The 15,210-nt window shown below is 37.1% G+C and overlaps 1 protein-coding gene across 2 annotated transcripts in view; it reads left to right on the top strand.

Annotated features, from left to right (window-relative positions):
* exd3 (exonuclease 3'-5' domain containing 3) overlaps window positions 1-15,210 on the top strand; it is a 148,912-nt gene that overhangs the window by 22,810 nt on the left and 110,892 nt on the right. For both annotated transcript variants that reach the window (XM_062057454.1, XM_062057453.1), the window contains 9 exons: window positions 2,025-2,078; window positions 2,138-2,280; window positions 2,365-2,471; window positions 4,388-4,461; window positions 7,376-7,414; window positions 7,492-7,655; window positions 13,741-13,888; window positions 13,949-14,144; window positions 14,227-14,336. In XM_062057454.1, coding sequence (XP_061913438.1) covers window positions 2,025-2,078; window positions 2,138-2,280; window positions 2,365-2,471; window positions 4,388-4,461; window positions 7,376-7,414; window positions 7,492-7,655; window positions 13,741-13,888; window positions 13,949-14,144; window positions 14,227-14,336 — 1,035 coding nt within the window. The remainder of the gene's footprint in view (window positions 1-2,024; window positions 2,079-2,137; window positions 2,281-2,364; window positions 2,472-4,387; window positions 4,462-7,375; window positions 7,415-7,491; window positions 7,656-13,740; window positions 13,889-13,948; window positions 14,145-14,226; window positions 14,337-15,210) is intronic.

The following is a 15,210-nucleotide window of genomic DNA, read 5'->3' as shown; positions in this document are numbered from 1 at the left end:
ATTGAAGAAGTTAGCATACTAAGAGATGGCACCAAGTATCAAAATCCATGATTTTCAGGTCTTTACGGATGAAATGAGCAAAAGCACTTGCGTAAAAGTTAGCATGCTAGCATAGAAGAAGTTAGCATACTTCCAAAGTGGCGCCAACTATTAAAATCCATGATTTTCAGGTTTATACGGATACAATTAGCAAAAACACTACGAAAACTTTAGCATGCTAATATAGAAAGATTTAGCATACTTCCAAGATGGCACCAAGTATCAAAATCCAGGATTTTCAGGTTTATATGGATGAAATGAGCAAAAACACTAGCATAAATGTTAGCATGCTAATATTGAAGAAGTTAGCATACTAAGAGATGGCACCAAGTATCAAAATCCATGATTTTCAGGTCTTTACGGATGAAATGAGCAAAAGCACTTGCGTAAAAGTTAGCATGCTAGCATAGAAGAAGTTAGCATACTTCCAAAGTGGCGCCAACTATTAAAATCCATGATTTTCAGGTTTATACGGATAAAATGAGCAAAAACACTATGAAAACTTTAGCATGCAAATATAGAAAGATTTAGCATACTTCCAAGATGGCACCAAGTATCAAAATCCATGATTTTCAGGTTTATATGGATGAAATGAGCAAAAACACTAGCATAAATGTTAGCATGCTAATATTGAAGAAGTTAGCATACTAAGAGATGGCACCAAGTATCAAAATCCATGATTTTCAGGTTTATACGGATGAAATGAGCAAAAGCACTTGCATAAAAGTTAGCATGCTAGCATAGAAGAAGTTAGCATACTTCCAAAGTGGCGCCAACTATTAAAATCCATGATTTTCAGGTTTATACGGATAAAATTAGCAAAAACACTACGAAAACTTTAGCATGCTAATATAGAAAGATTTAGCATACTTCCAAGAAGGCACCAAGTATCAAAATCCATGATTTTCAGGTTTATATGGATGAAATGAGCAAAAGCACTCGCATAAAGGTTAGCATGCTCGCATAGAAGAAGTTAGCATACTTCCAAAGTGGCGCCAACTATTAGAATCCATGATTTTCAGGTTTATACGGATAAAATGAGCAAAAACACTACGAAAACTTTAGCATGCTAATATAGAAAGATTTAGCATACTTCCAAGAAGGCACCAAGTATCAAAATCCATGATTTTCAGGTTTATATGGATAAAATGAGCAAAAACACTAGCATAAACTTTAGCACAGGGGTAGGGAACCTATGGCTGGAGAGCCAGATGTGGCTGTTTTGATGACTGCATCTGGCTCTGAGATCAATCTTAGCTGACATTGCTTAACATGATAAGTAATGAATAATTCCGCTGGTAATCACAGTGTTAAAAATAACATTCAAAATATAAAACATTCTCATGCATTTCAATCCATTCATTCGTTTTCTACCACACCTGTTCAAGAAGTCGCATCAACGGTAAGAAGTATTTTATTTATCATTGGTTAGCTTCAGAATAACAATGTTATTAAAAAGAATAAGAGACGTATTATACTCCAAAAATGTTGGTCTTACTTAAAAATGCACGCATTTAGTTGTATTCAGTGTTAAAAAATATGACATGGCTCTCACGGAAATACATTTTAAAATATTTGGCTTTCATGGCTCTCTCAGCCAAAAAGGTTCCCGACCCCTGCTTTAGCATGTTAATATAGAAGAAGTTAGCATACTTCCAAGGTGGCGCCAACTATTAAAATCCATGATTTTCAGGTTTATACGGATAAAATTAGCAAAAACACTAGCATAAATGTTAGCATGCTAATATTGAAGAAGTTAGCATACTTCCAAGATGGCACCAATTATCAAAATCCATGATTTTCAGGTTTATATGGAGGAATTGAGCAAAAGCACTAGCATAAAGGTTAGCATGCTAGCATAGAAGTTAGCATACTTCCAAAATGGCGCCAAGTATCAAAATCTATCTTAAAATTGAGCAAAAATGCTAGTAATGCTAGTGTGGGGACTGGTGTAAATGTGAGTGGACGTGTCCTGTGTCCCCCAGGCGGCTCTGCTGGGGGCCAAGCTGAACCTGCGGGAGCAGCTGAACATGGAGGAGGTGAGGAGCAAAAGATGTCCGCCGGTAGACATCCGCCTCATTCTGACTCTCCTGTCCAGATCTGCGTGCCGCTCATCGTCCAGGACAAGTTGTCCCTGGCAGAGAACTACGTGCTGGGACACCCCTCCCTCCAACGGGAACTGGTGCTCCTGCTGGACTCCTGGTGCCATCCCTGCTTCTCTGTGGAGGACCTCATCAAAAAGTGTGCAGGCGTATTCCGGCGGTCCAACTCCGGTCTGCGCCGCGTAACGCCGTGTGTGTTTCCTCCCCCTCACCCCCCCTGCAGGCGCTTTCCCCAACTGAGCGTGAGCAGACGCTGCCTGACTCAGCTGCAGTCCAAACATCTGAAGAAACACGTCTTCCGCCTGGCTGAAAAGTTCCACATCCACCAAGGTGAGGGCTTGTGTTATCCCCCGGCAAGGTTGGGGCGGTATAGCTCGCTTGGTAGAGTGGCCGTGCCAGCAACTTGAGGGTTCCAGGTTCGATCCCCGCTTCTGCCAACCTAGTCACTGCCGTGGTGTCCTTATGCTAGGTTCACACCAACGGCGCTTTAAAGCGGCATGCAAAGCGCCGTCAAAGCGTAACAAAGCCTGATTAAAGCGTGAGGGTCCTAATGGATGGTGGGAAAGCTTGTAGTGAAGCGGGACATGCGGCAAGTTCGCCAAAAATTTTTAAACGGTTTAAAAAAATTATGCGCTCTGTTAAGAATGGAATAAAGAGCAGAGAGCGCATCAAAGGGTGAAAAAGCCTGACAAAGCTCAGCAAAGCTTGACTCAAAGCGTAGGAAAACTTAACAGATCTTGGTTCAAAGCGCGGACCCCAGTCTACAACTACAAATAGGAAGTGACTGTGATATTGACTAGTGACATTGAATATAAAAATTAAAAGAAATGCCTTTTATTATTGTCAACTAGCATAAGAAATGAAAGATAGATATTTATTAAGATGACAAAGAAATAAAAGAAATTAAGATATAAAACATAATAAATAAACATAATATAACGAACAAAAAAGAGAAATTGAAAAAATAAATGAATATAAAACACAATAAATAATAAATAATAAACATAATATAACGAAAAAAGAAGAGAAATTGAAAAAATAAATGAATATAAAACATAATAAATAATAAACATAATATAACGGGAAAAAAAGAGAAATTGAAAAAATAAATGAATATAAAACATAATAAATAATAAATCATAAACATAATATAACGGAAAAAAAAGAGAAATTGAAAAAATAAATGAATATAAAACATAATAAATAATAAACATAATATAACGGAAAAAAAAGAGGAATTGAAAAAATAAATGAATACAAAACATAATAAATAATAAACATAATATAACGGGAAAAAAAGAGAAATTGAAAAAATAAATGAATATAAAACATAATAAATAATAAATAATAAACATAATATAACGGAAAAAAAAGAGAAATTGAAAAAATAAATGAATATAAAAAATGTGTGGAAAACAGTATACTGAGTTTTTCACATTTTTTTTAACTTATTTGTTTATCATATTTGTCTTTTTTATTACATTATGTGTTTTATCCTGTACATAATAAAACAAAAAGAGAAATCAAATAAATAGATAAATCTAAAAAAATGTGGGGAAAACTTAGTATACTGAGTTTTTCAAATTTTTTTTTACTTATTTGTTTATCATATTTCTCTTTTTTATTATATTATGTGTGCACACGCAATTTATTCATCAAATTCACAAAATAATAATCACAGCATCTTCCAAATTGCACATAATTACATAACAATATCACATTTCAAAGTCATTATTACAAATTAATGTTCATAATGTTCATGACACATTAATTCCAATGCACAACAGAGCTTGATAATCGTGTCAGAGCCTGATTTAAAGCGTCAGGATCGCATCAAAGCATAATAAAGTTCAATAAAGCGTAATAAAACGTATCAAAGCGTGATTTAAAGCGTATCAAAGCGGCATCAAATCGTGAGGAACGGTAATTCGTCCCCCCAAAGCGGCAACTAATTCGTATCAGAGCGTATCAAAGCATAACATTACTTCGGAGATCGGGATATTCGTGGAAAAATTGACAAAAATGACGGCGCTTTGCTCGCCGCTTTAAAGCGCGGCAAACGCCGTTGGTGTGAACCAGGCATAAGGCAAGACACTTTACCCACCTGCTCCCAGTGCCACCCACACTGCTTTAAATGTAACTTAGATATTGGGTTTCACTATGTAAAGCGCTTTGAGTCACTAGAGAAAAGCGCTATATAAATATAATTAACTAATTCACTTCACGTCTTTGACTTCCCATCCCAGGCCTCTGTCCTAATGCCTTGCACAAGAGTCGCCAGGACACTCTTCGATTCCTCATGTACAAGAGATTTGTGGAGGTAGAGCTTTTTCTTTGGCTTTCTGGCTTCATCATGCAAACACAATGATGACAGTTTGACCCTGAACGCATCACAATAGCAAGTGCTTGCAGTTAAACTACACATAAAATATTACACTATTTTGGGGAAAATATTGCATATTTTTATGTGTTAAATACATTTTTCTATGACAAAAGGGAATAAATCAAACAAAGAAACAAATAATTAAAACGTATAATCGATGGATAGATGAAGTTGGTCTCGAAATGTAAGTGTTGAAAGTAAAATAAATATATATATGAATTATTTTTTAACAATTTTATGAGTGGGGCCCTAACAACGCAAGTGGGATTTTATTTTTTTAACTGTCATTGCTCAAAAAAAAAAAAAGAATCAAAATGTATGTTATGAATGATTGACATATTTAAGGCTCCAATTACGTCACATCAAATATTACACTTTGAAATATGTTTTGGGGAAAATATTGCATATTTTGTGTTAAATAACAAAGATTTCTATGACACAAAGAGTAAAATAAACAAAAACAAAAATAAATAATAAAAACTCATAATCGACGGAGAGATCTGAAGTTAATCTTGAAATTTAAGTGTTAAAAGTGGGGTGGGGTGGGGGGGGGGTGGGGGGGGGGATGTATGACTTATTTTTTACACATTTTATGAGTGGGCACCTTTTGGATCCCTAAGAACTGACGTGTTTTTTTAAACTGTCATTGCTCAAAAAATAATAATGAATTAAAATCAATGTTGTAAATTATTGACCTATTTAAGGCTCCAATTACTTCACATCAAATATTACACTTTGAAATATCGAAAGTTAATCTCGAAAATTAAGTGTTAAAAGTAAAAAAAATAATAATAATGTGTGAATTATTTTTAACAATTTTATTAGTGGGGCCCTTTTGGATTTTTAAAAACTTTTATCACTCAAAAAAAAAAAATGTTGTTATGAATTATTGACCTATTTAAGGCTCCAATTACTTCACATCAAATATTACACTTTGAAATATGTTTTTTTCTGGAAAATATTGCATATTTTTATGTGTTAAATAAAGTTTTCTACGACAAAAGGGAATAAATCAAGCAAACAAACAAATAATAAAAATGTATAAACGATGGATAGATGAAGTTGGTCTCGAAATGTAAGTGTTGAAAGTAAAATAAATATACATAAGAAATATTTTTAACTATTTTATGAGTGTGGCCCTAAGAACTTAAGTGGGATTTATTTTTAACTGTCATTGCTCAAAAAATAATATAATACATAATATTTTTTTGGGGAAAATATTGCATATTTCGTGTGTCAATAACAACGTTTTTATGACACAAAGGGAATAAAACAAACAAAAAAATAATACATTAATACTTATAATCAACATTGGTCTCAAAATTTAAGTGTTAAAAGTAAAATAAAAAATAATGTATGAATTATTTTTTAACAATTTTATGAATGGAGCCCTTTTGGGTCCCTAAGGACTTAAGTGGTTTTTTTTTTTAACTTTCATCGCTCAAAAAATAATTATGAATCAAAATCAATGTTATGAATTATTGACATATTTAAGGCTCCAATTACGCCACATTAAATATTACACTTTGAAATATGTTTTGGGGAAAATATTGCACATTTTGTGTGGTAAATAAAGTTTTCTGTGATACAAAGGGAATAAAATAAACAAACAAAAAATAAAGTAATAATAAAAACGTATAATCGACAGATAGATGAAGTTGGTCTCGAAATGTAAGTGTTAAAAGTTAAATAAATATATATATAAATTATTTTTAACAATTTTATGAGTGGAGCCCTTTTGGGTCCCTAAGAACTTAAGTGGGATTTTTTTTTTTACTGTCATTGCTCAAAAAATAATAATGAATCAAAATCAATGTTCTGAATTATTGACATACTTACGGCTCCATTTACATCACATCAAATATTACACTTTGAAATATGTTTTGGGGAAAATATTGCATATTTTGTGTTGAATAACAAAGTTTTCTATGACACAAAGGGAATAAAACAAATAAACAAATAATAAAAACTTATAATCGACAGAAAGATCTGTAGTTGGTCTCGAAATTTAAGTGTTGAAAGTAAAAAATAAAAAAAAATGTGTCAGGGCGGACACTCTAACCACTAGGCCACTGAGTAGGTTTTCCCATCATGCCTTGTAATGGATTTAAATGGGTGTAGTTTGAATATTTTTATGCTGATTGGACGTTTTTTTTCTCTTATAATATCCACAAAGTTTAATGAGCAGGATGTGTACGTGTGACCATGTTTGTTTAATTTTTGTGCTTTTTTAATTGTTTTTTCTGCACCATGACTAGGGAAGGTTGTTTTCATTGGGTCATATAAGTGTGTGTAAATAATGGCCACTGTCTTGAGCTACTTTTGTTGGCCACCAGGTTGGCGACAAAATGGGAGCTATCAGACTGCTGACTGTATATTATATGAAAACACCGCCCCTGGGCAAATTGCTTGTTGGACAAAATTGTAGACGCTCCGGGCCGTAGTTTGGACTCCCGCGCCCTCAATCAACTTTAGATTTGTCTGTCGATTATAGAGTTTTTTAAAATAATATTTAATATAACAAAAATTAAATGTCCAACGCAAAATAATATGCAAAACAACAAGGTAGAGGTGTGGAACCTGCAGACACACATAGTAGAGAGGGAGAGCGGGAAACTGTGGCCATACCGTGAACCCCTCACACCAGCCTCCCACCAGGCCTGGGCCGTAACAGGCGCGGAATATTTACCCCTTCCTAAATGGGGCATAACTGAAAATTGTCATATTTTTTGGTTTGAAAGTCTAACTTTTTGAGGAGGCTGCAAACAGCTCCTTTAACAAGCTAGATGGAAAAATCAAGGAATTGCGGTAGATGCAACTTGATGACATGATGTTGTTTTCCCCCGTGCAGAAAAGCATGAACGACCTGGTGTGGGCTGACCACGTGGAGGTAACGTGCACCTACTTTGAGCCGCAACAGACTTAAAGCTATTTTTCTTAGAATTTCTCTGTGTCATAACCATCCAGACTGTGGTGGCGGACGACCCCGAGCTCCACATCCAGCTGGTGGAGATGTTGGTGAAGTACACGCTGGTAAAGTCAGCTCAGTGGTCCCGGAGATACAACATCCCCAAGCACAGACTCCCCTTCGGGGTCTGGGACGCCCAGGAGGGCCTGGCAGCCGAGCTACTGTGAGTCAGACAACATGCACACTCAATTCAATTCTAACAACTTTATTAATGGCTCACAATAAATACAAAGTCAATAAATACATAAACAATACAACACTCTGAAAAATGTCAAAGTTTAAAAATGTAAGAGTTTAAAGGCCTACTGAAAGCCACTACTACCGACCACGCAGTCGGATAGTTTATACATCAATGATGAAATCTTAACATTGCAACACATGCCAATACGGCCGAGTTAACTTATAAAGTGAAATTTTAAATTTCCCGGCAAACTTCCGGCTGAAATCGTTTCGATATGATGACGTTTGCGCGTGACGTCAACAGTGGAAGCGGAAGTATTCGGAGCCCATTGAATCCAATACAAAAAGCTCTGTTTTCATTTCAAAATTCCACAGTATTCTGGACATCTGTGTTGGTGAATCTTTTGCAATTTGTTTAATGAACAATGGAGACTGCAAAGAAGAAAGCTGTAGGTGCGATCGGTGTATTAGCGGCGGACTACAGCAACACAACCAGGAGCACTTTGAGGATAGCAGACGCGCTAGCCGAACGACCTCACCTTGACTTCCTCCGTCTCCGGGCCGGCAAACGCATCGGTGATCGGGTGAAGTCCTTCGTCGTACCGTCGATCGCTGGAACGCAGGTGAGCACGGGTCGTGATGAGCAGATGAGAGCTGGCGTAGGTGCAGAGCTAATGTTTTTAGCATAGCTCTGTCGAGGTTCCGTAGCTAAGTTAGCTTCAATGGCGTCGTTAGCAACAGCATTATTAAGCTTCGCCAAGCTGGAAAGCATTAACCGTTTATTTACATGTCCAGAGTTTGGTAGTATTGTTGATCTTCTGTCTATCCTTCCAGTCAGGGACTTATTTGTTTTGTTTCTATATGCAGTAAAGCCCGATGCTATCACGTTAGCTCAGTAGCTAAAGAGCTTCATCGATGTATTGTCGTGGAGATAAAAGTCACTGTGAATGTCCATTTCGCGTTTTCGACTCTCATTTTCAAGAGGATATAGTATCCGAGGTGGTTTAAAATACAAATCCGTGATCCACAATAGAAAAAATAGAAAGTGTGGAATCCAATGAACCCTTGTACCTAAGTTACGATCAGAGCGAAAAAAGATACGTTCTGCACTGCACGCTAGTCCTTCACTTTCACGTTCCTCATCCACGAATCTTTCATCCTCGCTCAAATTAATGGGGTAATCGTCGCTTTCTCGGTCCGAATCTCTCTTGTTGCTGGTGTAAACAATAGGAAACTATGAGCAGTCCTTCCTCCTGTGTCGTCACGCTACTTCCGGTAGGAGCAAGGCTTTTTTTTATCTGAGACCAAAAGTTGCGAACTTTATCGTTGATGTTCTCTACTAAATCCTTTCAGCAAAAATATGGCAATATCGCGAAATGATCAAGTATGACACATAGAATGGATCTGCTATCCCCGTTTAAATAAAAAAAAAATTCATTTCAGTAGGCCTTTAAGTTGCACTGGTGGCAGCATCATGGTTCGGGTCACCACATGAAACCACTTTAAGTGACAGTCCACCTCACACTCCTTCTTGTTTTTTACCACCGAGGATCCAAAACAATCTGAATTTAATCTCAAAATTTAAGTGTTAAAAGTGGGGGGAAAAATTCTTGAATTATTTTTCCAAAGAATTATATCCCTAAGAACTGAAGTGTTTTTTTAAACTGTCATTGCTCAAAAAATGATAAATTGTAAATTATTGACTTATTTAAGGCTCCAATTACTTCACATCAAATATTACACTTTGAAATATGTTTTGGGGAAAATATTGCATATTTTGTGTGTGTTAAAATAACAATGTTTTCTTGACAAAAGGGAATAAAATAATAAAATCTCAGAATCGACGTATAGATCTCTAGTTAATCCTGAAATTTAAGTGTTGAAAGTAAAAAAAAAAAATGTATGACTTATTTTTAACAATTTTAGGTCCCTAAGACCTTTTAGTGTTTTTTTTTTAAACTGTCATTGCTCAAAAAATAATAATGAATCAAAATCTATGTAGTGAATTATTGACATATTTAAGGCTCAATTTACATCACATCAAATATTACACTTTGAAATATGTTTTGGGGAAAATGTTGCATTTTTTGTGTGTGTTAAAATAACAATGTTTTCTATGACAAAAGGGAATAAAATAATAAAAAATCGACGTACAGATCTCTAGTTAATCCTGAAATTTAAGTGTTGAAAGTAAAAAAAAAAAATGTATGACTTATTTTTAACAATTTTATGAGTGGGGCCCTTTTGGGTCCCTAAGACCTTTTAGTGGTTTTTTTTTAAACTGTCATTGCTCAAAAAATAATAATGAATCAAAATCTATGTAGTGAATTATTGACATATTTAAGGCTCAAAGTACATCACATCAAATATTACACTTTGAAATATGTTTTGGGGAAAATGTTGCATATTTTGTGTGTTTAGTAACACAGTTTTCTATGACACAAAGGGAATAAAATAAGCAACAAATAAAAATGTATAATCGACGGATAGATCTGAAGTTAATCTCAAAATTTAAGTGTAAAAAAAAAAAAGTTTAACTTATTTATTTTTAACTATTTTATTGGTGGGGCCCTTTTGGATCATTAAGAACTTTAGTGTTTTTTTAAACTGTCATTACTCAAACAATAATAATGAATCAAAATCAATGTTATGAATTATTGACATATTTAAGGCTCCAATTACTTCACATCAAATATTACACTTGGAAATATGTTTTGGGGAAAATATTGCATATTTTGTGTTGAATAACAAAGATTTCTATGACACAAAGGGAATAAAATAAACAAACAAACAAAACAAAGAAATAATAAAAACGTATAATTGGACGCCTTTTTGAGGCCCCCAACATGCACGAAAAGTCCCCATATTTTGCAGTCGCGTCAGGTATGGCGAAAAATGTCATATTTTTGGGCTCCCAAAAATGAAATTTCATAATTAGCTCTCTAGCTTCACCTTTAAAATTAGAAAAAAATCAGCCCTTCTTACTGGTTTCACGTATTGACGTGAAAATCGCAGGACACGTCTATCATGACAGGACGCACATAAAAGTCCCAGGAACCCATACCTGAAAACGAACAGGAAGTCGGCCGTCTTGGTTTTTGTCTTTCATTTGTTTGTGAAAAAAAGGGTTTGTACTTTAACAAACTCCTCCTGGGGACTTTCACTAAATGTGTCGCGTTTAAAATGTCAGATACTACACATAGAGGTGATGATAAATTGCCAACAAATTTTGCCTATGCCATAAGATGTGGGCGTGGCCTGGCGCCAAACCTGGCTTCGATGGCTTTTTGCCTTTTCACGGAAATCCCTAAATTAACCGCACCGTTTTTTAAGCCGCACGGTTCAAAACTTAGGAAAAAAGTACAGACATCACACATGGGACGCTTTAGTAAGAATTGTTTTAGTTTTATTGTAAAACTTACAAACGTTGCTTGGAGTGATGAATGAAGAATCAATATGAGTAGAAATGCTATGGACGGCTAGAAGACAAAACAGGATATACATTCGGTTTAAGGAACAAAACAGGAAGTACATTTGCAACCAACAAAAGAGCACAAACAATTACACACCTTTTCGGTGTTTCATGAAAACTATTTGTTGAATACAAAACATGACTGTTAGCGACCGTTTTGTAAGCTGCAGGGTTCAAAGCGTAGGAAAAAAGTAGCGGATTATAGTCCAAAGAATATGGTAGTTTAGAATAAGTACAAAACGGTACAAACATTTTTCCAGCACAGAGGTATTTGAATATTTGCAATGACAACGTCACACTCTCACATCCTCTTAGACTAGACCTGGGCATTCTGCGGCCCGCGGGCCACATGCGGCCCTTTGTGCGTCCCTGTCCGGCCCGCGTCAGGCCAATCATAAATTACAAAATACATTTTAAAAAGTATCTATGTCGAGTGTGCAATACAACAGTGCTGCTTTTGTTTTGAAAAGCGTTATTTGTATTACTTCCGTGTGAACGTATGCGCGTGCGTGATTGTGAGTGAATGTGAACAGCTGCTATCACAAATTACAAGATAAAATTGAAAAAACATCTATGGCGCGCGCGCAATACAACTGTGCTGCTTTTATTTGGAAAAGTGTTATTTATGGGCGTATGTCCGTGTGTAACCTGTGAGTGAAGGTGCACAGCGACAAGTGATCCACGGTTTACACCCGAGACGCTAAAAAGAGAAAAGTTGATGACGAATGGCGTGTTTTCAACAAGACATGGACTGCCAAGCAGCGTTCCCTCTAAGGTGCGCGCCTGCGCAATTGCGCACTGCTCAAGCGTCCTCTGCGCACAGCAAATATATGCCGTGCACCAAATCAAATCCCATCTGAATTCTAAACAAAATAAACACATTTATTCTGTGTAATTGCAATGCAACTTTGAGTGACAGTGACAACAAGCGGCCCTAACGGTGTTCGTCAACACCGTTCAATTGAACACCGTTCAATTATTGTAACGTCTATCGAGATGCTTCGAGGCCAGGAATTATATATATTTAAGGGGCGGCATGGCGTAGTGGGTAGAGCGGCCTTGCCAGAAACCTGAGGGTTGCAGGTTCGCTCCCCGCCTCTTACCATCCAAAAATCGCTGCCGTTGTGTCCTTGGGCAGGACACTTCACCCTTGCCCCCGGTGCCGCTCACACCGGAGAATGAATGATGAATGAATGAGTTGTAAAAATGAATGATGGGTTCTCACTTCTCTGTGAAGCGCTTTGAGTGTCTAGAAAAGCGCTATATAAATCTAATCCATTATTATTATTATTATATCGATCACTTTATTAAGCAAAACTGTTTATATTCAGCCATAAACACACCAAAAACATGACTAAAACACTCCTATCTCGAAAAACTAGTCATTTTCTGCCGTACAAACCAGGCCAAAACCAACTTGTCATCTGTCACCAACACGCATACCACTAAGCCACTGGTGCGTTTATGGCCACACAAAACGTCGGACAACTCAAACACCACACAAAGTTACACTATGACTCCTCAGTCATATGTGTGCTTATTTTACTGTCATTTATTATTATTGTTAATGTATTTATATTAATCATGGAATGCTGTTACTACAGAAAGTTACAGGAATGCACACTTCATCCTATGCTTACATTTCATTGTGCAACATGAGGATGTTTAAGGGGAACTAAATGTGATCTCTGAAAGGGGTACAAATGATTTCCAAAGCAGTGCTTTTGGTATAAAGTTAAGTTAGGTTAAATGAAAGTATTATTATTATTATTAATTATTATTATTATTATCCATCCATCCATTTTCTACCGCTTATCCCTTTTGAGGTCGCGGGGGGCGCTGGAGCCTATCTCAGCTACAATCGGGCGGAAGGCGGGGTACACCCTGGACAAGTCGCCACCTCATCGCAGTATTATTATTATTATTATTATTATTATTATTATTATTATTATTATTATTATTTATCTCACGGTATACACTACCGTTCAAAAGTTTGGGGTCACATTGAAATGTCCTTATTTTCAATGAAGATAACTTTAAACTAGTCTTAACTTTAAAGAAATACACTCTATACATTGCTAATGTGGTAAATGACTATTCTAGCTGCAAATGTCTGGTTTTTGGTGCAATATCTACATAGGTGTATAGAGGCCCATTTCCAGCAACTATCACTCCAGTGTTCTAATGGTACAATGTGTTTGCTCATTGGTTCAGAAGGCTAATTGATGATTAGAAAACCCTTGTGCAATCATGTTCACACATCTGAAAACAGTTTAACTCGTTACAGAAGCTACAAAACTGACCTTCCTTTGAGCAGATTGAGTTTCTGGAGCATCACATTCGTGGGGTCAATTAAACGCTCAAAATGGCCAGAAAAAGAGAACTTTCATCTGAAACTCGACAGTCTATTGTTGTTCTTAGAAATGAAGGCTATTACACAAAATTGTTTGGGTGACCCCAAACTTTTGAACGGTAGTGTATATAAAAAATAATATTGAGCAAAATTAAATTGAAATATTGTCGATGTGGCCCTCCAGCAGTGCTCGGGTTGCTCATGTGGTCCCCGGTAAAAATTAATTGCCCACCCCTGTCTTAGACCCTCCACTCATTCCGCACAAACGGAAGAGTGGACCCCGTCTGAGGAGCACCGTCAGAACTTCTACCAGCTCCCTTTGAGCAGAGACAAGGTCCATCACGTGGACACGCTGGAGGCGCTTGCAGCTTGTCGCAAGACTCTCCTCCAGGTAAAGCATGGAGTGCAAAGATGGGATAAATGTTTGTGCTGAAAGGTTTCCTTCTTCCAGAAAGGTGCTGTCGTGGGGGTGGACATGGAGTGGCAGCCCACCTTTGGCTGCTCCCGCCAGCATGTGGCCCTGATACAGCTGGCCACCTGGGACACGGTCTTCCTGTTGGACATGTGCGCCGAGGGATTCTGGGACCATTCGGAGACCGTCGGCTTCATCAGGAGCTTTTTTTCCGCACAAAACGTTCTTAAGCTGAGTAAGCAAGAAAAAACCCTACTCGTTTGAAGATTGTCTCCGCAGATGTTTTCTGGAGCCTTCTTCCTGTGTGTCTTCCACAGGTTACGACATAGCTGGAGACCTCAAGTATCTCAGGTCTACCTGCCCCCAGTTTCAAGAGGATCCGCTGAAAATAGAGGCCATGCTTGATCTGCTTCATGTCCAGAAAATGGTAAGATGGTCGCCTTTCTAGAGGTCAGTGCTGTCCAAACTGAGGGCCGCACACTCAAGCATCAAAGCATGCGGGGGCCATTTTCAGATTTTTCTTTTTCAATAGATTTTTTTCAAGTTTGGTGCCGGGAACCTAAAAGGGTCTGAGTCATAAACATTTTAAAAAAATAAGACAGATCTAGTAAAAAAAATAATATATGTATGTAAATAGGGCTGGGCGATATGGCCTTTTTTTAATATCTGGATATTTTTCGGCCATGTCACGATACACCATATATCCATCCATCCATCCATCCATACACCATCCATCCATACACCATATATATCTGGATATTTTGCCTTAGCCTTGAATGAACACTTGATGTATATAATCACAGCAGTATGAGGATTCTATTAAGATTAAAGATTAAAGTACCAATGATTGTCACACACACACTTAGATGTGGTGAAATTTGTCCTCTGCATTTGTCCCATCACCTTGGGGAGCAGTGGGCAGCAGCGGCGCCACGCCCGGGAATCATGTTGGTGATTTAACCCCCAACTCCAACCCTTTGTTGCTGAGTGCCAAGCAGGGAGGTTATGGGTCCCATTTTTATAGTCTTTGGTATGACTCGGCTGTGTCTACATTAAAACATTATTTTTCATACTGCATTAAAGGCCTACTGAAATTTTTTTTTAAAATTTAAACGGGAATAGCAGATCCATTCTATGTGTCATACTTGATCATTTCGCGATTTTGCCATATTTTTGCTGAAAGGATTTCGTAGAGAAAATGGACGATAAAGTTCGCAACTTTTGCTCGCTGATAAAAAAAAAGCCTTGCCCCTACCGGAAGTAGTGTGACGTCACAAGCGCTAGTGCTGCTCACAATTCCC

The sequence above is a fragment of the Entelurus aequoreus genome, linkage group LG08 (genome assembly GCF_033978785.1).
Source record: "Entelurus aequoreus isolate RoL-2023_Sb linkage group LG08, RoL_Eaeq_v1.1, whole genome shotgun sequence".
Taxonomy (NCBI): Eukaryota; Metazoa; Chordata; class Actinopteri; order Syngnathiformes; family Syngnathidae; genus Entelurus; species Entelurus aequoreus.
The sequence above is the reverse complement of the archived record's forward strand: the minus strand, read 5'-3'. Positions and strand labels throughout refer to the sequence as shown.